The sequence below is a fragment of the Sinocyclocheilus grahami genome, unplaced genomic scaffold, assembly GCF_001515645.1.
Source record: "Sinocyclocheilus grahami isolate Dianchi unplaced genomic scaffold, SAMN03320097.WGS_v1.1 scaffold25.1, whole genome shotgun sequence".
In the NCBI taxonomy this organism is placed as follows: domain Eukaryota; kingdom Metazoa; phylum Chordata; class Actinopteri; order Cypriniformes; family Cyprinidae; genus Sinocyclocheilus; species Sinocyclocheilus grahami.
Window position 1 is genome coordinate 581,624 of NW_015505204.1, and position 27,048 is coordinate 608,671.

At 36.0% G+C, this 27,048-nt stretch overlaps 1 protein-coding gene across 1 annotated transcript; it reads left to right on the top strand.

Annotated features, from left to right (window-relative positions):
- LOC107564899 (sodium-driven chloride bicarbonate exchanger-like) lies at positions 1 to 25,277 on the top strand. The gene is made up of 24 exons (XM_016250072.1): positions 1 to 118; positions 4,758 to 4,943; positions 5,033 to 5,171; positions 6,467 to 6,627; positions 9,683 to 9,871; positions 11,093 to 11,181; positions 11,416 to 11,573; positions 11,698 to 11,785; positions 11,884 to 12,030; positions 12,946 to 13,046; positions 13,159 to 13,333; positions 13,427 to 13,560; positions 14,448 to 14,693; positions 14,808 to 14,913; positions 17,380 to 17,541; positions 17,724 to 17,837; positions 17,942 to 18,103; positions 18,193 to 18,444; positions 18,568 to 18,636; positions 19,186 to 19,359; positions 19,463 to 19,585; positions 19,718 to 19,782; positions 20,708 to 20,818; positions 23,765 to 25,277. The coding sequence occupies exons 1-24, from the start codon at positions 1 to 3 to the stop codon at positions 23,844 to 23,846; spliced, it is 3,351 nt and encodes a 1,116-aa protein (XP_016105558.1). The 3' UTR covers positions 23,847 to 25,277.
- Positions 25,278 to 27,048: the final 1,771 nt, after the last annotated feature.

Genomic DNA, 27,048 nt, shown 5'->3' on the forward strand with positions numbered 1-27,048 from the left:
ATGAGAGGACAGCAAGAGTGTGACACTGGAAAGGATGAAGTGCTGGAGATATTCTCCGGCTGCTGGAGTAAGATAGGCAGCCGTTATCTTCAGGTTCTGGGAGATGTTGGACGGCTAGGTTTTGGACTTGCAATATTTTAGTTTAGTTTAGTTTAGTCAATATAAACTTTTTAGGCTCAACAACTCAAATATAACATTTCCTGAATATAATTTTGTTCCATCAGACTCCAGATATTGAGCCTTTCTCTGTTAATTCTCGTCTTTATGTCTTTAGATTTATATAGTCGACAAACAATGATGAACGACAGCAAATTAAATTAAGCATGAAGCTAATTTTATTTTCTTTATCTAAATTGTTTCCAAAGGGATTCTGAAAAGGGGGCATTGCATATTGGACAATAATAGAGTCAGGTGGAGAAGAGAGGGGTTGGAAAGTAATGGAATCTGTATCAGCTTAAATATTTAGATTATTTTTTTAAATTCAGAATAACATGCAATGATAATTTGTGCACAAACAGAACAAAAACATGTATTAAAAAATATATATATATGGTAAATGTTGATGCCATTCTGATGTCATGTTGACTTAAGCAACATTCATGTCTCTAAGCCTGTGGAAATGCTGTGTTTGTTTGTGTTTGTGGAAGACAGGGAGTAGAATCTGTTTTTAAGTATAAAATGAGGTCAGGATGTATTTTTTTTAATATTTAATGGAAAAAACGCAGTGGGCTGTTGGCTGCTGTAGTGAATCTTTTTTACTTACCATGAAAGTATTCACACGGTTATATTCAGTATTTTCAATTATTTTGATAATTTGTGATTTTGCTAGAGCTTATATACAGTATATATACATATACATACATATATATATATATATATATATATATATATATATATATATATATATATATATATATATATATATATGTACCATAGGTACCAACTGGCTGTCACACCTCATGGACTTTCAGCTTGTTTTCTTCCCTCATGTTTCCCTTGACCAAGTTTTTCCTCGTGTTTTGATTAGTTCATTCTGTTCACCTGTGTTCTTTTAATCTAGTCATTAGTCCCTTGTTTGAGTTAGTGTAAGTACTCCCCGTTCGTTCCTTATGTTGTTCGGTATTGTTGGATGTTACCACTGTGTGTGAGACCTTCTTCATCTTGTGGATTATCATTATTATCTTTGTCGTGCCTTCATTCATTCTTGCAGCAGTCGTGTGACACTGGAAGCCCTAGTTTTTACATAAAAAATAAATAAATAAAGTTCTAAATTGCTCTGCTCTGTATGAAACCAGCATGTGAGAGTGACCCTAATCCCTCCCCCACCCCTGTGTGTCATGTGTGTATGTAAATCTGTGTCCACACTCCACATGTGAGAATCTGCTTCATCATTATTCAAAACGAGCAGCCGTGGTCATGTGATTCTGTGCGCGGCACACGGCTTAGGCTGAGAGGGACTGAACGACAGAAGGACATAAAATGAAATACAAAGAGAGGAAAAGGATAAAGAAGAAACAAAGTGTGAAAGATTAGGGATGATGAATGAGGCGGATCTCAGATATAATGTCACACCTCAGCTGCAGACAGGAAGCTGCTTATTAGGCCTGCGGGACACACTGTTAGCTTTCATTAGGGAGGTCAGAACACACAAGGGGGCGCGAACATATGTGTGTGTGTGTGTTTTCATATGTTTGCACAGGTGTTATCTCCATCAAACAAACTGTGTCTACAGTTTTTTTCCCCTCCATGTCTCCATGTCGTTATGTGTTATACTAATGACGTGTTTTGCCAGACGTGTTGATGAGTTATCAGAATATCTGTGTGCATGTGTGTCCTTCATCTCTCCTCCAAGAACAAGATGGAGAGATTAGGGCTCATTTTGATGACATCACAGGCAGACTGAATGGAGCTTCCCATGAGCCTTCTGGGCTGAGTTGCCATGGTAATCTATATAGATCACCCTGGATTCCCATTTATGATTTCTTTGCAGGTGTGAGTCTAACCACACACACACACGCATGCATCACAGCTCAAGAAAATGACTCACCTTGGCAGTGATGCTCTGAGATGGTTTCTTTTATTGGACAATCATCACTGTTACTAATCTTGCGCTTTAACACTAGAGCATTTGGTGCAGGCCTGAGTCTGCATAGTAACTGCATATCAACTCACTAAAAATCACTTAACAAAGCTAAGCAATTAAAATCTTGTTCTTGAGGCAGTCACATCAGTACAAATGTACAAATGGCGGAGTGTCCATTTCAATATTGGTCAATGCGGCGAATTCGCGTTCAAGTGCACACAATTGAATCTGGTGTGAAAATCTTGTGGGGAACGAATCCCTCTCGCAGTATTCCATATCGCACAGTTCCTATAGAGACGACGTGGGCTGCCCTCCGAATTCGCAGTTTAATTAGCTCCTGAGCAAAGCGATATAGCAATGTTCAAAAAACCTCACACAATACACTTTAGCAACCGCATAATATTGCCCTGGCAACCACTCACAACACCTTAGCATTTTACTGGCAAGTTTTGCATCCCAAGCACCGCTAGAATTTTTTTCTGAGAATGTAAAAAATCTAGTTGGAGATAATCAGTACCACTATAACCTAGAGAAATTAAGAGTGATGTGTGTTTCATCCATGTAGGAACCTGTTTAGGAGTTAAAGGAATAGTTCACCCAAAAACGAAAATTTGATGTTAATTTACGTAATTCTTAGCTGAAACCGTGGTTCTTAGTGATTCATAAAATGCCAGTCAGCTGCTTCTTGTCTTTGAGAATTAAAAAAAGAATATAAAGGAAAACAAAATTAGTACCAGTGGCTCCTGACAATATATTGAGGTCTTATGAAGCAAAGCGATCGGTCTGTGCAAGAAACTGAACATTATTTACAACATTATTACCTGTAATCCAGAGCCTCAGGCAAACAGGAAAATACTATTCTTTTCCACGAACTGGTTCTTTTGAAGTGTTAGTTTCTATGAATTGGTTCAATTCACTAGGCCGTTTAAGTAATCACGCAATGATGTACAGTAATATACACAATTATATTATTAAAGCACCCAATAATGATGTGAAACGTGGATGTTTTACATGCTAAATCATATAAAGTTAATAAACTTGTCTTGATCAGCTCACCTTTTTACACAAACAATGAGAAACCATAAAAACTTTCATTTCGTATGTGCATATCACCGGCTCATTGTTCTTTGGTCTGAGTTGGAACTTTTTACTCAGTTCAGTGACTGTTGGAGTAAGTGCTGAATGAGTTGGCAAAACCAGCATCATAGGATCAGTTAAGCCGGTATTTTGACTCATTTTGAGTTGGAGTGATTGTCAGGCATGTCCGAAAGTGAGTTTTGATTGAGTAACTTGTATATCTGTGCTGCTCAAGCTGCGAACTGTTGCAAACTGATTCATACAAAGTATTTGTGAAATCTAGCTAACAAAATATATATTGTGTGTTGGAGTGTTCCAGACGCTACATCTATTTCACTAAAAAGAACCAGTTCAAAAGAATGATTCGTTCACAAACCAGTCATCACTCCGGAGCGTATGCCTGAAGCTCTGGATTACAGGTAATAATGTAAATAATGTTCAGTTTGATGTGATATGCTTGATATGCTTTTTATTCTCAAACACGGGCAGCCTCTGACTTTCAATTTATGAATCGCAGAGGGCCGCTGTTTCAGCTAAAACGCTTCTTTACTGTTCTACTCAAGAAAAAAAGCTTTCTAAACCTTAACTAAGGTTTTGCAACAAATTCATATAAATTAATAAGTACATTTCTCAGGACTTTCAAGACTACTGAATAATTATTACATATGACTATTATATACAGTATGCTGATTCAGGAATTTGACGGAGAAGAAGGTCTGTTAATTAAATTAACCGTACAATTTCTTTTTTAGGCCTAAATTTGTGTTGTTTTTAGATGGATTTTGAAAGCTAACATTATCTAGTCTATAGCTTTCTCTTTTTCTTGTAGTTATAGTTTTTAGTTACAATCCCAATATTGTTATTAAAGCGGTATAAAGTTGATTCTAAACATTATTAGCTCCAGAAGCTCCAAATTTGCTTTCAGCAGACATGTGGCATGCTTTAAACACAAACTCTCAAACATTTGTAGAATGGTGCCCTAATTTTCAGACAACAGAGAAGTAGAGAGGAAATTAATCCACTGTTTGTTCTTATTCTATATATATATATATATATATATATATATATACACATAACTATATGTAGAATACTGTAGAATTTTATTTCTCACTGTTATAAAAACTAGGGCTTTTATTGAATTAAAAACCATGATTAATCTCATGATTTCCGACTGGTCGCTTTCACAGCCCTGTTGTGTTTATAATTGCGCTTTAGAAACTGTTCTACCTCAAATTTTCCAGCTTGTTTAAAAAAGATCTTATATAAGTTGTGTTCATTTGTGAAGATTATCTTGATGAACAACAGGTGTAAGAATGATACACTTTTGTTGGTCACAGAGCTCATTTTCTGCAGTAGCCAATGGAAAAATCCTATTGACTTTTTGTCGAAGGAACCAGTATGGAAGAAAAATAATGACAAATGTCTTTGAAACAAAAAAGCATGTTGAAAACAAGACAGTTAGTGCAATTCAACAAGCTTTTTTGTTTCAAAGACATTTTGTCATTATTTTTCTTCCATAAACCAGGGTGATGTGAACCTCCAGGTTGGCTTACAAAAATACGTCATCACTGAAGAGCTCTGTAGCTATTTTGTTTAGAATGTTTTGTGATAACTGGCCTCCTCTGTTTGTCCCTGGCAGGCCACCGTACCCTTTACATTGGGGTGCATGTACCTCTGGGTCGGAGGTCACACAGACGGCATCGTCACCATGGACACCGCCACAGGAAGAGGTCACGGGAGAGAGACTCTGGAACCGAGGATGGCAGAGAATCTCCTTCATACAGTAAGTCTGTCACTCTACCAGGATAAATGAAAACTTGGAGTGAAAAAGGACAGAGATAAAAAATAAAATGTCTCTCTGTTTCTCTGTAGCAGACACGCCGTCTCAGCGTGTACAGTTCCTGCTGGGAATGGAGGATGACGAGGAACACATTCCTCACGCTCTCTTCACCGAGCTGGACGAAATCTGCTTGAAGGAGGGAGAGGATGCGGAATGGAAAGAGACAGCCAGGTACAAATACACACACACAGAGGACACACAGGGACAAAATTGTGAGAAATGTATCATCGTTATAAAAATACAACAATATGTTTTATATATTAGGGCTGTCAAATCGATTAATCGCGATTAGTTGCATCTAAAATAAAAGTTTGTGTTTACATAATATATGTGTGTGTACTGTGCATATTTATTATGTGAATATAAATACACACATGCATGTATATATTTAAGAAATATTTGCATGTATGTTTATATATCAATAATTTAAATTTTTTTGTAAAGTATACAATGTGAACTCTTTTTTCCATATGTAATTTATATAATGTATAAATATATTACATATATTTCTTAAATATATACACATATGTATGTTTATTTATATACACATATTTATACATACAGTATATGCATTTATGTGTATTACATACTGTATAATACACACAGCACACGCACATATATTTTGTAAACACAAACTTTTATTTGGGATGCGATTCATCACAATTAATCGATTTGACAGCCCTATATATATACTAAATTAAAGTATTTTTGGAGAAAAAAAGAGATTGTTATCAATATAATCAATAACCAATATTATAAAATCATTTATGAAATGAATATGAATTACTTTTTTAAAACATTACATATTAAAATATATAATAAAATATATAACGATATATAGTTATAAAATAGAAATTTATTATATTAAAAATTAACATATAATGTTACATATTATTAAATGTATTTATTTTATTATACTTATAATAAAATATATAACTATATATAGTTATAAAATAGAAATGTATTATATTAAATATGATAACATATAATGTTACATATTATTAAATGTATTTATTTATTTATTTTATTATACTTTTATTTGATAAAATTAAATATTATTAAATGGTAAATTATATTGTTATCAAAATTATAGTATAGTATTATAGTGTAACATGAAGTTATATTAAATTAAACAAAAACACAAACCCAAAAAGACTCCTCATTTCAGAAGTCCAACAAACGCCGCTACAAAGAGGGTTTGATGACCTGTCAGAAACAAACTGTAGAGTGAGATTACTGCAAAATAAAATGGTTTCAAATCAATATATCGAGAGCACACCTACTTAAGGGCAACATTTGTGGTTTGGAATAGCAGATAGGTGTATATCCATTACAACTAATGCAATACAAGATTGTGGTACTGCAGCTAAATGAGAAAACTAATTTAATAGTCATTCTCATTGACACTCTTTTTTTCTCCCACTCTTCTCCTTATCTTCTCTCTCCTGTCCCTTATTGGTCTGTAGATGGCTGAAGTTTGAGGAGGATGTAGAAGACGGAGGGGAGAGGTGGAGTAAGCCATATGTGGCTACTCTTTCCCTTCACAGTCTGTTTGAGCTGCGGAGCTGCATCCTCAACGGCACCGTCATGCTGGACATGAGGGCCAACTCACTGGAGGAGATTGCAGGTATAGAGTCTGAAAACATTGTCCAGTCTAGATCTGCCTTCCTTCTCATTTCAGTTAGCAATATACAGTAGGCCCATTCAGCATGTGTCCCAATTAGCATTCTGTCCTAAATGCATGCAAGATTAGATTTTTGCATCCCAAATGATAGTACATTGAAAATAATGTGCCACAGATGCCGTTGATATACTTTTTTAGGTTGGATTTTCACAATCTGTGCATGTTTTTTGACTAATATGCTAATGCATTCCAACAACTCTTAACATAACTGAAGAGGAGTTTGTGATGTTCTCTTTCAACCTTTTTTTTTTAGTTAAAGTAGCAATCAATGACACACAAGTAAGATTTTTAATGTTTTCTAAATGAGTGTCAAGGTTGCATTTATTTGATCAAAATACTATTTTAAGTAAAATAGTAATACTGTATTATTATTACAATCCTACTGAAAACATTTCTAATATGCTGATTTACTCTCAATGTTGGAAACCGTTGTGCTGCTTAATATTTTTTTGGAATCTATGATACAGGACTCTTTGAAGAATAAAAAGAACAGCATTTATTCAAAATAGAAATCTTTTGTTACAATATACATTACTGTTCAAAAGTTTGGTTTTTATTTGAAAGCAATTTTTTTTACTTTTATTCAGCAAGTATATGTTAAATTGATCAAATGTGACAGTAAAGACTTGTATTGTTATAAAAGATTTCTATTTTGAATAAATTGCTGATGTGGTGATCAAGAAACATTTCTAATTATTATCAATGTTGAAAATAGTTGTGCTGCTTCACATTTTTCAGTATTCATTGGTGAATAGAAAGACCAGAAGAACAGCATTTATTTGAAATAGAAATCTTCTGTAGCATTGTGTAAATGTCAGGGTTCGTACGGTCATGAAAAACCTGGAAAAGTCATGGAATTTTAAAACACCAATTTCCAGGCCTGGAAAAGTTTTGGAAAAATAAATAAACCCAGAAAGTTTTGGAAAAGTCATTGAAATCTATTTCACAAAACTCTGTATAATAGAATTGTGTTTAATCAGGTCCTGAATTTCGGTGCGGGATTGCGCATAGGCTATATCGCATAGTTTTACTCAGTCCCGTAGCTTTTGACTTTAAAATGATGGATATGCACACATTTATTCAGTTGCCTATAGTATGTAGGTTTGATGAGTAAATAATCAAACCTACAGACTGAGTCCAGTCCACACAGACTGATCAAATCAGTCATTTGAAAACAGCGTGAGTGATTCAGCTGTACGCGTCTTCTCTCTTTGACTTTCTCTTCAAACGGCTTCACATCGGCACATCTTGTCTGCGCTACAAGAGCCGCTGCACGCTGCGATACAAGACTTTCACTCGCATTTCGGGACAGTTGACAGAATAGTCACTTGCCTAATCGGGTCATTGTTGCATCGTCAGAAAATTGTATTATTTATTTGCACGTCTCCAGAGGCGGTGCGCAGTCACATCCAAAGTGCGCTTGTGCGTATATGAGTATTGAGTTTGCTACCAAATAAGCTCAGCAGAAGCCTGCACGGGCCTCAAACATATGCCCTAGTCCAGCCCTTATCCGACAGATTATCAGAATTACTGGCCGAGTCCGACTGGAGCCCGTGTCTTTTTTCTCTTTCTCTCTTCCCCAATTACACAGCTGCTGTTGTAGCCATTAAAATAGTTCAGTTTAGTTTTTAATGGTAAAAGTGGTTATTTATATTTTCGTTTCTTTATTGCGTTAATTCAGAAATATGTTTGGAAAATGTTTTTGTTTGTTAAATTCAAGTTTTTGTTTTTTTTAAGTAAGCGGCCAGTGGCAGACAGTGAGTTAATCATAGCCTATGTTTGATCAATTTAGCCTTCTCAAATCATCACCACTTGACTAAAATAAAATCTATCTATATAAAATGCTTTAAAAAACAATGTTAGTTTAAATGGTTAACCTAGATAAATGTGTGCTATTAGGCGCGTATCCAATCGTTTGTGCAGAGAAGCTAAAGCGCACTTTGCAGGACATGGAGTCGCCAGCATGATCGCTTGATTTTTTTTCTTATAACAGTGGAAACAACTGTCATTTTTGCTCATAAAGGTAAGAGTAATACATCATTCGGGACTGTTTTTTACGGTCTACTTTTATTTGTGTGCACTCACAATATCAGCATATGTTGTGCTTTTTTAGAAAACAAACAGGATACGCTTTCTGCTGTCTCGGTCTTGAGCAGGAGCGCTTCACAAAAATGAACCGAAACCCTGCAAATATTCTATTTCCCCTGGAGCATTCATCATGGTAATTACTTGCTGGCGTTTTGCGGGAAGCTTTGCGTGCACTTTAACGTGGAACTCTTCCAACATTCGCTGCTGCTGGACACTAAACACCGTCTGAGCCACTCTTGACAGTCGCGGTAGCACGTTCTCGTGTTGTTTCCACCAGTGTGGCAAATCTTTGTCATCACCATAATAATTGATGGATATCTAAAATATAAACATAAGGAGGAAGCAAGCCTGATGCCTGGCCCGTGTCTGAGCTATGACGTGAAAATTGTCCCGAAGCCATAAATAAGTTGGGGCCGTTGGGCTCAGGCTGAAATGCAGGGCTCTAAAGCGCAGCTTGTTGCATTTAAGCAGCAAAAATACACCCAAAATGACACCAAAATGGCCATCCTGGCCACACAGTTAAATAAATGATAATATTCAGTGATGTGATATGTGGAGTAACGTCTGGCGCAGTTGCAGCTTGTACTTATTACTAAAACAAGAAAGCAAACGAGTAGCATTAATAGTCATTCGTTTTAGTTAACATATGCTATGATAATTTTAACAGATTTTTATTCTTATTGTAAAATAATGGAACATTTAGGTCATGAATATTGTCTCAAAAGTCATGGAAAAGTCATGGAAATTAATTGGTAAAAATGTGTACGAACACTGTAATGTATTTACTGTCACTTTTGATCAATATAATATGTCCTTGCTGAAAAGTTTTAATTTCTTTAAAAAATAAATGAAATTTGGTAGTGTATATCACATATAATTTGCTTTATTTATTGTTTTTTTTATTTTCAAGATATGGTTTTGGACCAGCACGAGATGTCAGGTTCTTTAGGAGAGGAGGTGAGGAAGAAGATTCGAAATGCTCTCCTTAAACAGCACCACCATCAGAACCAGAAGAAACTGGCTAACCGGATCCCCATCGTACGTTCTTTCGCAGATATCGGCAGGAAGCAGTCCGAACCACACTCAATGGATAAGAATGGTACTGCTCCACATACTCCAGCAAATGCATTCTTCTACATTTGCCATGCATCTGTCTTATTTTTCTTTTTGATGGTGTGTCTGTCTGTCTGTGTGTCCTAGTTATCATCACGACCCATTCGCTCCCCAGTCCCTTCTCCTCTCTCTGGTCTAGGTTCAGCAACAATGTGAGAAACAGACAGGTTCTCTTATGTCCAGCCTGGTACCTCTGCTGTCCCAAGTGTCTGTCAGCTCCTCATAAACCCCACCCATGCCCTTCTGCCCCTCCTGCCCCAGATACCCCCCTTGTCCGACCCAAAAAAAAACACATCCCCTACAGCAAACGACTAAGCTCGCATTACGGCTACCACGTCATTCCCACCTTCGACCCTGAAGAAGAGCCACCATCAGGCAATATGATCATAGATTCGCCTGTACTCTAATGGCGCAGTCACATTATTGAAATTTTAAGAGCAAAAAAGGTCCATTCTCAATAGTGTAGCAATGTATGAAGCACAGCTCACAAAGAAGTCACTGTCAAACCAAGCAGCTTTCTATCGGTCAGTGCAATGAATTTGTGTGACCTACTTGTGACATCTGTGTGAGAATTTTTTTTACCCTCACAAGAAATTCCTGAGCATGTGGATTCCTATTAAATTGACTGGATTTTGCTCATGAAAATTCGCTGAACAGCACTGACTGTGACTGTACCTTAACGCATAGATATGGAATATCTAGATACAATAGTCGGATGATACCATGTAAGTTTAGTTGCATAGGTTTATGGGCGGATCTTGGCTTTTCCAATATGGTGGACTTGCAATTGTTATCATGGTAATTAGCAACAGTTTATTCAGAGTCATTTTAGGTATTCCATATCAATGCTCTAACCAACAATAAACGTAGCGTTAGAGTAGCATTTAACAACGTAGCATTGCATTTAACCACATAGGAAGTAGTACTGGGATTTGTAGTAGACTTTTAAATATGCAACTTCATCTAATTGTTTCTTCACTACTTCTAGATTTAGTTTCTTTAATTTGAATAAGATTTAGACAATGCTAGGAGGTTTGTAAGTGACCTCATTAACATGTTCCTTACAACATTTTTTAACAAAGTAAGTGTGCCTAGGTCTTTATCTCCATGACCGTAACATCACTGTCTTTCTTCAAAACGATCAAATCTGTTATATGATGGTCTGTTATTTATTTCCTGTTTGGTATGATTGCTGCACCGCTTCCAGGTCAGATGGTGTCTCCTCAGGCTCAGCCCACCACAACAGAAGGACGTGCGGATGGCAGTCGTGAGAACAGTGCTGTTGACTTCAGCAAAGTAAGAATGACATTCCAGACAGTAGTAAATCTTACTCTGGATCTTACTCTGGAACTTAAATATACAATCATGCACTACTGTTCAAAAGTTTGGGGTCAGTAAGTTTCTTGAGCATCAAATCATCATATTAGAATGCTTTCTGAATGATCATGTGACTCTGAAGATTTGAGTAATGTCTACTGAAAAATCAACTTTGCTAACTCAGGAATCACAACATATTTTTTGTGCCTGCAGATAGACCTCCACTTCATGAAGAAGATCCCACCAGGAGCTGAGGCATCCAACATCTTGGTGGGTGAATTGGAGTTTCTAGAAAAACCTGTGGTGGCCTTCATCCGTTTGTCCCCTGCTGTGCTGCTCAACGGACTGGCAGAGGTCCCCATTACCACCAGGTAAGAGCAGATATATCTGTGCACAAAACTCATGAGACATATTAATGTCTCAGTCGTTCAAGTCGTTAATTTTGTGGAGCGGTGTGCCTCAGAGTTCACTACTAAGTCCTTTGTCATTGTGCAGGTTTCTCTTCATTCTGATGGGGCCCTTGGGGAAAGGACCTCAGTACCACGAGATTGGCCGCTCTATCGCCACGCTCATGACAGACGAGGTCAGTACTATGGACAACACTGTTTTTATTTCTATACATTATGAAATAGGTAGCAGGCTGTTATGTGTGCTAATTTCACCTGAACTTCTCTTCTCCAGGTGTTCCATGATGTAGCTTATAAAGCAAAGGATCGTTCTGACCTTGTGGCAGGAATTGATGAGTTTTTGGACCAGGTGACTGTGCTGCCACCAGGCGAGTGGGATCCCACCATCAGAATAGAGCCACCCAAAAGTGTGCCCTCACAGGTGACCCAGTCCTCAAACTCCATGCACTGATTCATCACGGGTGCTGGAATTAGTGATGCACAGACATATCAGAAACTAAATATATTCAGCCAAAAATGAATTTTCGGTTTTGGACGAAACAGTTTTCGAGGGCTGAATTTATTGACTGAACAATCATCTTTTCCTCTTTACTGCTTAATAATATAGCACAATATAAACATGAATGAACATTAGAAGGTATGTTGAAAGAAATTGTACAACTTACTAAAATATATAATGTAATCATGTATCATGTAATCATGTTTCATGTAATCACTCAAGCAGTATTATGACAACAGAAAGAAGCCAATAAAACAGCTTGTAAACAATGTCACGTAATGTATCGTTCTGACCTTGTGGCAGGAATTGATGAGTTTTTGGACCAGGTGACTGTGCTGCCACCAGGCGAGTGGGATCCCACCATCAGAATAGAGCCACCCAAAAGTGTGCCCTCACAGGTGACCCAGTCCTCAAACTCCATGCACTGATTCATCACGGGTGCTGGAATTAGTGATGCACAGACATATCAGAAACTAAATATATTCAGCCAAAAATGAATTTTCGGTTTTGGACGAAACAGTTTTCGAGGGCTGAATTTATTGACTGAACAATCATCTTTTCCTCTTTACTGCTTAATAATATAGCACAATATAAACATGAATGAACATTAGAAGGTATGTTGAAAGAAATTGTACAACTTACTAAAATATATAATGTAATCATGTATCATGTATCATGTAATCATGTTTCATGTAATCACTCAAGCAGTATTATGACAACAGAAAGAAGCCAATAAAACAGCTTGTAAACAATGTCACGTAATGCTACATTTACCTCAAGAAAAAATATAAAAACTGAGATCAGTATTAATGTTGGTTTTGTGTCACCATCTTGCAGGAGAAACGGAAGGTTCCTCCTCTGGCCAATGGAGGTGCTGATCTGGGGGAGGCCGAGGAGCACGGAGGCCACGGAGGACCAGAGCTACAGCGCACAGGGAAGTGAGTAATCTGCAAATATGTACTGTCCATATATTTTAGCATTTGTGAATTCTGTAAATCCTCATGTCAGAGATGGAGTTGGATCTCAGAGGTGTTTTATTTGGATCTTCAGGTTTTTTGGTGGTTTTATTCTGGACATCAAGCGTAAGGCTCCTCACTACCTGTCAGATTACACAGATGCCGTCAGTCTGCAGTGTCTTGCCTCCTTCCTTTTCCTGTACTGCGCCTGCATGTCTCCCGTTATCACCTTCGGAGGTCTGCTAGGAGAAGCTACGGAAGGACGCATAGTAAGAACATGCTTATATATGCAAAACATATATCAAAGCAGAGGGGTTGATTATGATGTGACTGATGATATGTTTTTCCCATTTCTCTCATAGAGTGCAATAGAGTCTCTGTTTGGAGCCTCTATGACAGGTATAGCGTATTCTTTGTTTGCTGGGCAGCCCCTCACTATCCTGGGCAGCACAGGACCTGTCTTGGTCTTTGAGAAAATCCTCTTCAAATTCTGCAAGTGAGGCTCCTTTGATTTGCACTAAGCATTTTGAAGTATTTCAGTCAGCTCAGGGAAACTCCCTAAGAAATTAATTGCACTGATAGTGTTGTTTATTTTCACATGCAATCTGCATTTTTGTAGCACTGTATTTAATTAAAGGAAATATGCAAATCAGGTAATGATATAAACACACTCAAAAATTTAAATAAAACCATAAAAACACTAAAGTTACTTGAAATCAAATTAAATATAAAAATGTAAACTTATTTTATTTCAGCTAGCTGCCAAAGCAACATTTCTTATTTGCATTTAGTTTAACTTGATGTACTAAAATAAATAAAAATGAATAAAAACTGACGTTTTAAAAAAAAAAACTACAAGGAATAAAAATGACAAACACAAACATAATTCAAAATTTAAAATAAAATGAAAACAAAAAATTCTAAATATAAATATTTAATTAAAATATTAATAACAACTATAACAATATATTAATACTACAATGACACTGGTACCTGGTTAAATTGGGTTTATTGATTGATTGATTGATTGATTGATTGATTGCACACAATAATAAAGTTGAAGCAAATTTAGAAATAGAATACAATATTAGTGACTGGAAAATAAATAAAAAAGCTCACATGAGCTTATTCAAAGTACTCAGCCACAGATACAAATTTAGATTAACATATCAAGTTTCAAATTCATTAATTAATTATAAACAGAAATACATATTCACAGATTGCAGGTGATTAGTGAATACATTTTTTTAAAGATTTTAATTCTTATATTAGCTGAAATATTGCACCAGAAATGCAACACTATTTAGTGAACTCACCCCCAAAGTGTCTTTTATCATTTTACCATAAGACAGAGACTCATTTTTATCTGTGTTTTCTCCTCAGAGACTATGGTTTGTCCTACCTCTCCTTGCGTTTGTGTATCGGTCTGTGGACAGCCTTTTTCTGTCTTCTGCTGGTTGCCACAGATGCCAGCTCGCTGGTGTGTTACATCACAAGATTCACAGAGGAAGCCTTCGCTTCCCTCATCTGCATCATCTTCATCTACGAGGCTCTGGAGAAACTCGTTCATCTGGGAGAGACATACTCTTTCAACATGCACAACAACCTCAACCAGCTCACTCAGTACTCGTGAGTACTGACACACATATCAATCTTACTTAAGGTCACAGCTCTAATTCAGTTGTACATGTTAATAAAGTTATCAGTGTGATATAATGTGATGTATTTATTCGTGTTTTGCAGGTGTGTGTGCACAATGCCTAAAGAACCCAGCAATGCCACACTTAATTACTGGCAGGAAAAAAACATCACTGAATCTGAGATTGACTGGTTAGGCCTAGATGTAAAGGTAAGTTTGACTATTGGTGCATTCGTATTTACGGGAAGTTCGTATTTAGGAGTTAGAAATTTTCATAATAAAAAGTAGTTTATAATAGAAATGGAATAGAGAGTGTTATTATAAAAGTGTTAGAGGGTCAAGTTTTTTTTTATAAATAAAAAGAAAACAAGTAGCTAGAACAGAAATAGAATAGAGAGTGTGGGTTATAGGGTCAAGTGTAGATGGAAGAGATGTGTCTTTAGTCGTTTCTTGAAGATGACTAAAGGCTCAGCTGCTCAGGGCTCAAAGAAAGTTCAGAGTTTCCTACTCGTAATTAGGACTTTGTGGTGGCGTTTATGTGCATTCAACTCATAAATATGATGCTGGATACTGATTTAATTAAAAATAGTATGAGAAACAGTATGCATTATGCAGTGATAAATAACTAGAGCTCTCAAGCGATTACATTTTTAATCTAATTAATTACATGATGTGCCAATGAATTCATATGAATAATCACATTATTAATGGCTAGGGCTGTCAAAATTAACGCGTTAATAATGCATTAATGCAAATTCATTTTAACAGCACTATTAACGCGAATAATGCAGGTCGCATTTTCTGTTTCAGGGTTTCTGCGGGTCCTTAAACATCAAAAGGCACGATTTCATTAAAGAAATATGAGTGCTGCACGTTTCAAAGTCACCTGCTGCTGCTGCTTTGTTTACAGTCGGGGAAACCGCTCTATTTGTGCCGTTCTGAATGAATTTGCATTGTCAATAAGCCCGTCTGCTGTTTTTGTTCAGACCAAAGCGAACATCCACCCATGTTTTTATGCAGCAAACACGCAGTTGTAAATGTGAACTGGTAGATCGATAAGAAGATAATGCATTATAAAAATCTAAACAATTAAGCCAGTAAAATATAGTTATATGTTATTTAATTATTATAATAATTGATAATAATTGTTTAAATTAATATAATAATTGATATTTTTTTTACTTTTGATTAAATTTCTTAAAAATGGCTTTATTATGGTTTAATTCTTTATGCTCTATGTTGAGTATGGTTTCACTAATAATAAACATACATTTGCATAAAGCATCCATATTTGTCCATGCCCATGTTGATTAGAGTATTAAAAAATTGAAAAGTATTTATGTAAGGTACATTTAGAACAAATAAAAATGTGGGATTAAGTTGCGATTAATCACGAGTTAACTCATGACAATCATGCGATTAATCGTGATTAAATATTTTAATCGATTGACAGCCCTATTAATGGCACATTATTTGGACTGAGAAATTACCCCCCAAAATATAGACATTACTGTGTGAAATGAGAAAAGCATTAAATAGATAAAAGTAGCTTTAGAAAGAAATATGTATAAAATATGTACACTGTGGCCATAACATTGAATTTTTTTTTTCATTGGCTCACTTGATTCGTTCAAAAACGTGGATGTATTCAGTAACAAAACACTGCTGTGTTGTTTGGAGATGCACAAACGTTCTGCTGTGGTTTTGTTTTGGAACTATTTTATTGGCGAAATTGAGCAAAAACAGACAATACTGTGTCTAAAATGTAACTGATATATAGCGTCAGCACACTGACATATAGTGCCGTTGCGCTTCGGGTGTCCCGAGTTCGAATCCCGGCTCGTGGACCGATCCCGCCTGTCTCTCCCACTTTGCTTCCTGTCTACCAACTGGCCAATCAAAATAAAGGCAAAAAGCACCAAAAAATAAAAAATCTTTAAAATGTAACACAATACTAACTTGTTTATTGAACTGTTGTATAAAATCAGTATCACATAAACAGTGCACTTGTTTGTGGGATATTGCTAAACTTTATCATATCATATAAATATCTGGCAAAAATCCATACAGGTAAATTTTTGCCTTCATTTCTTGAATTTGATGGGTATATAACTGCATTCTCATAGGCTACATCACACAGTCAGTCGTCATCCTGCATCACGTTTGTTTGGAATTGCATGCAATGACGTACAGGTCTGGGCAGGGTGTGTGCGTTAAATGCATTATTCATTGAGTGCATTGCATTGTGGCATTAAGTGTTCCACACAACCTCAGCTCAGTTGTATACTGCACATTTTTACAAATAATAGGTCACCCATACATACAGAAGATTATACACCCTGCATAGTACTTTATTTTAAAAACAATATACCATGCCGAACGTTCCCACAGACACTCCCCTCATGTCTGTGGCTCAGATATGGGTTAATACATTTCAGTGACTCGTACTTTAAAAAGAGCAAGTCCTCTGCTGGGTCACCTCAGTTCCCCTTTATATTTAAGCTCCTGGACACACACAAATATACAACACACAATCTAATCCACCATAAACAAATCTTTGTGATATTTCCAGTTACACATGACTGTATATGATTTTGTCTTCTTTTTTTCTAGAGTTTGTGTTTATCTGTGTTCTTTGAAGCAGATGTGATTATTGAGTCTGGTGTTTCGTCTCAGGGCTGTGTGGAGAACAGGGGAGAGTTTGTAGGCAGTGCCTGTGGCCACCATGGTCCGTACATCCCTGACGTCCTCTTCTGGTCTATCATTCTCTTCTTCTCCACGGTTGCCATGTCCTCCTTCCTCAAGGAGTTCAAAACTAGCCGTTACTTCCCCACCAAGGCAAGAAGCTTGTGTGTGTGTTTCAGTATAGAATAGTACAATATAATATAATAATTATAATTTATTTAGACCCATTATACCTAATAGAGTAAAGAGGCACTGCTAAGCCTTTTACATTTTTAAGGCTCACAGATTTATGTTCATTTCTAGTGCTTATTCTAATTCTGTGTGTTTCTAAACAGGTGAGGGCAGTTATCAGTGATTTTGCGGTTTTCATCACCATCATGACCATGGTTCTGATCGACTATGCTCTGGGGGTCCCTTCCCCCAAACTGCAGGTTCCTAATGAGTTCAAAGTGAGTCGTTAAGAGAAGTTTTACAGTATTGTGTCATTTGTACATTTCTGCACAAATCTATCCTGTGCATATGAATATGTAATTAATCAGATGATCTCTCACAGCCAACCAGAGATGACCGTGGCTGGTTCATCAGCCCAATAGGTCCAAACCCATGGTGGACCATTATTGTGGCCTTCCTCCCAGCTCTGCTATGCACCATCCTCATCTTCATGGACCAACAAATCACTGCTGTTATTATTAACAGGAAGGAACACAAGCTGAAGGTGTGTTGCTAAGTCCTTCACAATATGCTCCTTTTGGTCAACAAATAATTCAATTTGATGTTTTTTGTTATGTATGTGTGCCTCCACAGAAAGGCTGTGGGTATCATCTGGACCTGTTTGTGGTGGGTGTGATGCTGGGGGTGTGCTCTGTGATGGGCCTGCCATGGTTCGTAGCGGCGACGGTGCTGTCAATCAGCCACGTGAACAGCCTGAAGCTGGAGTCCGAATGCTCCGCACCTGGCGAACAGCCCAAGTTCTTGGGCATCAGAGAGCAGCGCTTCACCGGCCTCATGATATTCGTCCTGATGGGCAGCTCAGTGTTTATGACCTCCGTACTGAAGGTCAGTGACCTTTGGCTCTGATTGAGTCAGCCTGCTAAGTTTGATCAACACATGATGCTTGCATTAAACTTTTGAGACGTTTCATCCTTTTTAATGGTTATTATTTTATGTTTTTGTCCTCAGAATATCCCGATGCCTGTGTTATACGGAGTTTTCCTCTATATGGGAGCGTCGTCTCTCAGGGGCATACAGGTACTGCAATTACTGAATTCATATATTGTGCATGACAGTTGTTTATTCAGCCATTTGTAGGAGTGGCTTATGTTACTTAATATTGTTTATATACTATTATGGCATATATTAATGTTTTGTATGCATTTTTATTATTTATATTTTTAATTTTAGTTTATGTTTTAGTAATTTTGTTATATGCTTTTGTCATTTTTATTAGTTTTTTATATTTCCATTTAGCTTTATAATTTAATTTCATGGTTTAATAATTTAAATTATTAATAATTTAATTTATAATTTAAGTATTTATTTATTTAGTTCACTTTTTGTTTTGGTTATTTTTATTACTTCAACTTCAACTGATTCAAGTCAGCATTTCTAATTTTCCTTGTTTTTTTTAAGTTAAACGTTTTTTTTTAAATATATTTTTATTTTATATATATATACACACACACATATACATATGGTACTTTTTAGTATTTTTTTATGATTATATATATATATATATATATATATATATATATATTTATATATCTGACCATGTTAGTTGTGTTTGCATTTGCTGTTCAGTTCTTTGATCGTCTGAGGCTGTTTGGGATGCCAGCAAAACACCAGCCTGATTTTATCTACCTGAGACACGTCCCGCTGAGAAAAGTTCACCTGTTCACCATCATCCAGCTCAGCTGCTTGGTGCTTCTCTGGGTCATCAAAACCTCCAGAGCTGCCATAGTCTTTCCTATGATGGTTATGTGTGTGTGTGTGTATATATAGAATATATATATATATATATATATATATATATATATTTATATGTAAGATATCATATGATGTCTGTGTTTTCTTGCAGGTCTTAGCACTTTTGTTCATCCGTAAGCTGTTGGATTTTGTCTTTTGTAAGCGGGATCTCAGCTGGCTTGATGACCTCATGCCTGAGAGCAAGAAGAAAAAAATGGAAGATGCACAGCAAGAGGTACCACCACCCCTCATCACCCACTGCTATTGGTTGCGGCCTGCGACCACGCTATTGGCCGGCAAAGACCAATCACTGCTGACAATGTTTTAAAAGGACAGATCACCAATGTGTTCTTTCTCTCACTTTCAGGAGAATCAGTGTGTCTTGATGGAGGATGAAGGAATTGTACAAGCGCCCTTAGAGGGGCATTGCAAGTAAGTAGAAAAAAATCAGTGTTAAAAATGGGTAGCCTGCTGTTGTTACCACTTCTATTTAATCTAACCCTTAAATCTAGTTTTGCTAGAGTATTTATATTAAGTTAGTGATTTAAAAAACATTTTATTGAATAATTAATTTGACCAATTATTTAGATGTTATACAAAGCACATTTTTAAAGATTTTTTTAATTAAATTTATTTATTTGTTTGTTTGTTTGTTTATTTAGAAAACTACCGTTCAAAAGTTTGGGTCAGTAAGAAATGAATGCTTTTATTCAGGAAATTGTTCAAAAGCTGCAATAAAAGCATTTAAAATGTAACAAAAGATAAAATAAATGCTGATAAAACAGATGCAAATAAACACTGTTCTTTTTAACTTGTTATTAATTAAAAAATCCTGAAACAGTTTCCACAAAGATACTAAGAATCACAACTGTTTTTGACTTTGATAATAATAATAAATGTTTGATGAGTAGAAAATCCTTATATTAGAATGATTTCTGAAGGATCATGTGACACTGAAGACTGGAGTAATGATGCTGAAAATTCAGCTTTGACAACACAGCAATAAATCACATTTTAAAATACTTAAAAAAAATGTTTTTAATTGTAATCTTTTTTTGTAATACTGTAATACTGTTTTGTAATGTATTTTTTCATACCAACCCAAACTTTTGAACAGTGGTGTATTTATTTTGATGAAACATTTTTACTGTAATAGTAAGATACATTCAACGCCCCAAAAAAGTAATTTCATTTCACTTGTTTCATTTAGAGCCGTACAGCTTGCAGTCATTAATTTCTGTAAAAATGTTTAGATGGCCTTCTCTCTTCTTGAAGGACAGTTTCTTTCAAAATAGATGACAAAACAACAATAGTCTGAGATTAAAAATGGCATAAAAATGTGTTTGTGTTCATCAAGGGATGATCCTTCCACAGTCAACATTTCAGATGAAATGACAAAGACGTCTTTTGGAAATATCTGGAAAGGCCTCAGCACTGACAGCACCAACAAAGATCAAAGCTCAAAAAGGTTTGGATTTAATATTCCCTCAGTACATTCTCTCACACACACGACAATCTTCAGACATGTCACTTTAATCTCACCACACACCTGCACACATTGCATTAGGATAATAAAAATACATCGTATTTTATGCTAATGGGACATGTTCAGGTTCTCAAGTCAGTAGTGAAGACCTTACAGCTCGTTTTATTCCTCCTACGGGACAAAACCTCTGTTAAAGATTCAGTCAACTACATTTTCATTCTTAGATCTGAGTTTGGTCATATCTGAACCCTTTTATGAAATCCCCAACAGCCTTACTCAAAAAATGCTAAATGAATATATAGGATTGCTAAAACATCCTTATCCTAATTTGGAATCAATTCCCAGTGGAATTAAATAAGACTCTTACTGGATAAAGTGAAATTCTTAGATAACTAAATAAAGTCAATTCAATAAGGATCCTTCAGGATCTGCACTTCATTATGATGATATTCACCTAGCAATCTGTTTAGTGAACTCCTCAAACGTGCTGTTCTCTTTAAAATGGAAGTGTGAGTATCAGGCTCCCATCATGACTGAATTTTTCATCCCTGTCACTCATAAGCTCCCTCTCCTAATGTCTCAGATGCTTATTTCCAAAGGTAAGATGCAACCCATCCCGTCTGTGCACGATCACTGTATATACACTAGTGCTGTGGGTGTCTGGCCTCCATTTCTTTGGTGCTATGGTTCATGTTTCCTACATGTTCAAACCTTTTCTCCTTTTCTGAAAAACGTTGTCTGTCTTCCTCGTCAGAGTTTAACAACAATGAAATAATTCCAGGCTTTACAAAGGGCATCTTACTAAAAACACTGGCATCACAATACGAGATTCAAGCTTTTTGTTCCAGAGCATTTTGGGCTTTGTGTGCATGTTTGTGTGTATTTGTTGAGAATGTTTAATGCATGCAAAAGCATGATTTTCGGATTGGTCAAAGGTCAAGCTTTAGCGCATGCACAATGTTAAAGGAATAGTTCACCCAAAAATGAAAATTTGCTGTAAATGTACTCATTCTCAGGCTATCCAAAATGTAGAAGAGTTTGTTGCTTAATCGGAACAGGTTTAGAGAAATGTAGCATTACATCACTTGCTCACCAATGGATCAACTGCAGTGAATGGGTGCCGTCAGAATGAGAGTCCAAACAGCTGATAAAAACATCTTAATAATCCTCAAGTACTCCACAGGACTCCCGTCCATCAATTAATGTCTCATGAAGTGAAAAACTGCATGTTTGTAAGAAACAAATCCATTGTTAAGACTTTTTTAACTTCAAACTGTTGCTTCTAGAATATGAGTTCTCTATCCATAATATTATCATTATTTTTCGTAACCGACAACCGACGCTCGTTAACCGATTGTTATCCGTTAACCAACAAGATTATTGAATTAAATTAGAAAGGATAAGTGTCTGTGACCCGTTAAAAAATACTAACATTTGTTTTCCGGGGATTACTTTTACATGTGCAAAAAGCAGCAAACAATAGAACATGAGGATTCACATGGTCATTGTTTATTATGTTTGTAAACATTTCGTGTCGGCATTAGGCCTATTTCTGAATGAAACTATAAAATGCAACTTATACACGACTTATGTTTTTTCCCCAAAAAAACATTTTTTTTTATACGCGTAGCGTATTTTAACCATGCAGCAAACCTTTTTAAATATTTTGATACATTACTGAAAAAATAAATAATTAAATGACTTTTTAAACCGTTTAACTGATTGTATTAATCGGTCGAAATTCTTACGGTCGGTTAACTGGTTAAAATGAACATCCCTAATCCATAATATAGCTTTCTCTTGTGGAAAAGTCATCTCATCTGAATCAGTTCAAAAATAGTTCTAAACAAATATGTTGGTGCATTTTGAAGTAAGAGAACAAGTGGGGATTTTTCACCGGAGGTGATAGAGGTATGGATTATGGACTTGTCTATTTTGGCCAGATTTGACGGTTTAAAATTAAAACACCTTAATGATAGATTTGTTTCTTACAAACGCAAAGCTTTTCACTTCACACAATGTTAATTGATGGACTGGAGTCATGTAGATTACTTGTGGATTATTGTAATGCTTTCATCAGCTGTTTGGGCTCTCATTCTGACGGCACCCATTCACTGCAGAGGATCCATTGGTGAGCAATTAATGCAATGCAAAATTTCTCCAAAGCTGTTCCAATGAAGAAACAAACTCATCTATATCTTGGATGGCCGCCGAGCAAATTTTAATTTTTGGGTGAACTATTCCTTTAACTCACTGAGGTCAGACATTCATGTAAAATAGGTCTGTCAAAGTTAACACATGCAATTAGTTAAATGTACTTCATGCTGTTTTGTTTGTTTGTTTGTTTTAATACTGATAATGAAAATAAAATGGTCCCTAATGGAAATCAGTAATGTTTCTCAGGAAAATCTGTGTGTAGAATATCATTTATTTATAATACAAACAAACCCATATGGTCTGTTTAACAAAAACTGTTTGGATTTTTTTTAATTGTGAAATGCATATCTAGAGTAATTATAGCTATGCATATATGTTCTACTATGAGAGTCATCAACACAGTAATTACATATGTATTTTTTCCAAAAAAGACAAAAAAACAAATGCATTAACAGGTTAATTTTGAAAGAAGTGTTTCCTATGAATTAATATTTAAACTGTTTAAATATGATACATATTTAAATATGTTTAAATATTAAATTAATAATTAAATAATTTTAATATGAGTTATTTAATTATTCATTACTATAATCAATGAAATATTTTAATCAGTTGACAGCACTAATAAATCAATAATCTTGCTTTAACTTTTGCTCATAAAGAATGAGCTCACACAAAACAGTTTGTATTTATTTGCTACAACAAGACACTCTTGTCGCTCACAGTTTCTCATCAGCTTTTCAAAGTGTGTCTTTCTCTGTTATTCTGCAGCTCAACAGTTGAAGTTGCCATTGGACATAAAAGCGGTGATGAAGAGAAGGAGGCAGATTTGGATAGAGAGACAAGTTTGTGAGTTCACGTATTTCAAAACAGTCTGTATTGTGCCACACTACAAGCACCACTAAATGCTTCTGTTCTGTAGGTCTGCGTGTGCCAGTCTGTGCTAAGGCACCTTGTTATATTTACATGTTTTTTATGTGTGTGTGTGTGTGTGGAGATGTTTGTTTCGAGCATCTGAATATGTCAGAATTTGCCGCCCACAAGGAGGATTGTTGGGTTGTGTGCTTGTCCAGTCCAACTGTAGTCAAACTGTAGTTTCACCTATAGAAATGAAACAAAGTTAAGGTTACTTTTGTGTTCAACCAGGTAGAGTGTATTTTGTATGTTTTATATTTTTTTGAAAGTAGATTCTATTGAAATTCCTTGTCTTATAGCCTGAATATGTTTATTATATGAAATTCATTCTTTTTTTTATTATGCATAAATGATAAATATGAATTTGCAGGCATAGTTAAAATATCATAATAGTAAAAAGCAATTTCTGAAAGAAGATGCAAATGTAGTTATATCAGCTTCTTCAGTGTCTGTGCGTCAATATGTTCTCCACATTACTTCATAAGATACTTGATGTTAACATCTACTACTTATGAGCAGTGACCAACATTTTTAAAAGAACTTTTATGAACAGTTTTCTCATTTTATGGTAAGATTTCCCTAAAAACACACACATGTGAGCCAGGACTGTGCTCATTTTAGCCTACAACATTTTCTCCCAAACTTCTTCATTTGAAACATCCATATTCATTTATTCACTTGTTGACCTGGACTTGTTTTTTCTTGTTTTTTAATGATTATTACAAAGCTTTATCTCATTTTGTGTAGCACTTAACCATGCAAATAATAGTAAACATATATTTTGTTAAAACGTTGCAAATAATATAACTGTATAGTGCGGGTTTTCACAATGTTTCTGAGTGGCAGGGCATCTGTCTCCTCTACAAGACTCATTTGCAAGCCGAGAAAAGACCTCATCACTCAAACGAGCGAATTATACTATTACTGCCGATAATACAAAAATCCTACAAGAAATGCAATAATATTCCTTTTCGTAAGAGGGGCATTACACCATACACTAACCAGAGACAAATCTAACATTTATCATCAACACACGTACATGTGATTCTGTATTTTGTCTATGTGTACAATCTTAAATAAAGTAATTTAATATGTGGATAGATTTAAATATGTATAGACTGTGGGGGTGGGGGGTATGAATGTTTTCATGTTACTGTCAGTGTTATTACAGTGTTTTGCCATTTTCCAAGTTGGTTAACAAAACTACAACACGCACATCTATGTCATGCACATGTCGGCAGCATTACGTTCTGTTGATTTCACTGTAAAATAATCATTACTTCCTGAAAACAGTCTCTGTTGTTTAAGTTATTCATTCAAATGAATATGTATCATTACAACTGTGAGCAATTTCCATCCGAATAAATGTGACTGCAAATAAACTGACGCTAAAGTGTGTTTTTGCGACAGTTGATATTTTTACATTTACTATATACAAGGGATATTTTATCAGTCCCTAAAATGGCATGATATTGAAAGGTAAGTTTAACACATAATTAACGAGTTATTCAAATGCCCATGTGTATAAGGGATGTGTCCTGTGTCCTCTTTGTAATTTAGGATTGATGACGTTGCAAAATAATTCTAGACAGATTTTTGTTGTCTTTGTTCTGGGTCTGACTGAGCTTTAAGAGAAACTGTCACTGAGGCCGGAAACTGCTGGAGTCTGAGGTTATTTAATATTGATAAGCAGTTTTACAATGAAGTCCTCTGAGGGTTACCATCTCAAGGTTAGGGACACAATACAAACCCCCACATCTTCAAAGTATCATAAACCAGCTTAAAAAGCAGACCGCTTCGGTAACTGCTTTATTTTATGTTATTTTTTATTTATTTTAATAATTTATCCATTAATTTACACTGATAAAATCGTGTTAGCTATTATTTTCTTCAAATACGGTGTTAGAAAGGATAAATATTCGTAGATGTGGGCTTGTATCCTTCAGGTAGGCTACACTATACATTTAAACTACTTCTGCAATAAAAGTAGGCCTATAGAATTACCTTTTCCAGTAAATTCTGCATGATTAAATGTTCAGTGTAGGCTACAGCTTCTCTTTTTGTGGTTTGCATTTACCTTCTGATGTCTGGTGCGTCAAGCAGGTAAACTTACATCTTTGTGGTAGTTAGTCCTTATTTAGCAAAATGATTTATTTATTTAGGTTTTGTTTAATTCACGATTGAGGTATGTATGTGTTATGGGGCTGACAAGACTTGAGACGTGTGGATCCATGTGCAAGCTATTTATTAGCAGAAGACAGAGACGTGGTCATAGAACAGGCATGGGTCAGAGAATGGCAGACAGGTATAAGGCGGGCAAGACAAGAAGAAACCTAAGGCTAGCGGAGGTCAACGATCAGCAAACAGAATCAAAGGGGCGAGACTAGAGAGATAAGTCCAGGTACAAGGCAAGGTCCAGGCAGGGGCAAACAGTATCAAAATAAGGCAAACGAGAGGAGGAATCCGAGAGACACTGGCGAAGATCAAGAAACGAGAACACAGAGAAGGCAAGACTAAGGTGAGGCTATGACAAACTAAACAGGCTCCGTAGTGTAGCTATCGCTAGGGGAGTGATAAACGCTAAACAATACTCGGCAGACGGAAGGGATCAGAGTGAGTGTTAAATACGGAGTGAGTCATATGAAACAGCTGTGTGCAATCAGTGCTCTGTGCAATCAGTGCAATGAATGATGGGATATGTAGTCCGGGGTGATATGCAACAGGGTGTAGTGCGAGAGTCAATGAAAATGGAAAGGATGACCTCTGATGGCTAGCAGTCGGAAGTTCATGGACCGGATTCGTGACAGTATGGAGGACGAAACCTGCAAAAACAAGCAGTATTGCAATTAAGAGCTATGCAAGCATTAATATTTTACATTGGCCACTTAAAATCTTTCATGATTGAGCTCTCTCATGATTATAACTACAAAACTAACTCTATGAAAAAGTGTAAGATAATAATCAGTCACCTTGACTGATGAAGTTAATATGCATGCGCAGGCAAACGCTCAAGCGCGTCACACACGATCCGCCTACTCTTGCATAATTGACACCCTCTCATTAGCATGTCCCGCAGAGGGGGAAAAAAAGTGGAACTACATTCAGAAATAAATGAGTGATCAAAGGAAAATAGTTAGGTT

Coding starts and splice junctions, on each gene's coding strand:
- LOC107564899 (XM_016250072.1), top strand. CDS start 1: ATGAGAGGACAGCAAGAGTGTGACACTGGAAAGGATGAAGTGCTGGAG. Junction 18,637..19,185: donor CGTCTCTCAGGGGCATACAG/GTACTGCAATTA, acceptor TTTGCTGTTCAG/TTCTTTGATCGTCTGAGGCT. Junction 19,360..19,462: donor CCATAGTCTTTCCTATGATG/GTTATGTGTGTG, acceptor GTTTTCTTGCAG/GTCTTAGCACTTTTGTTCAT.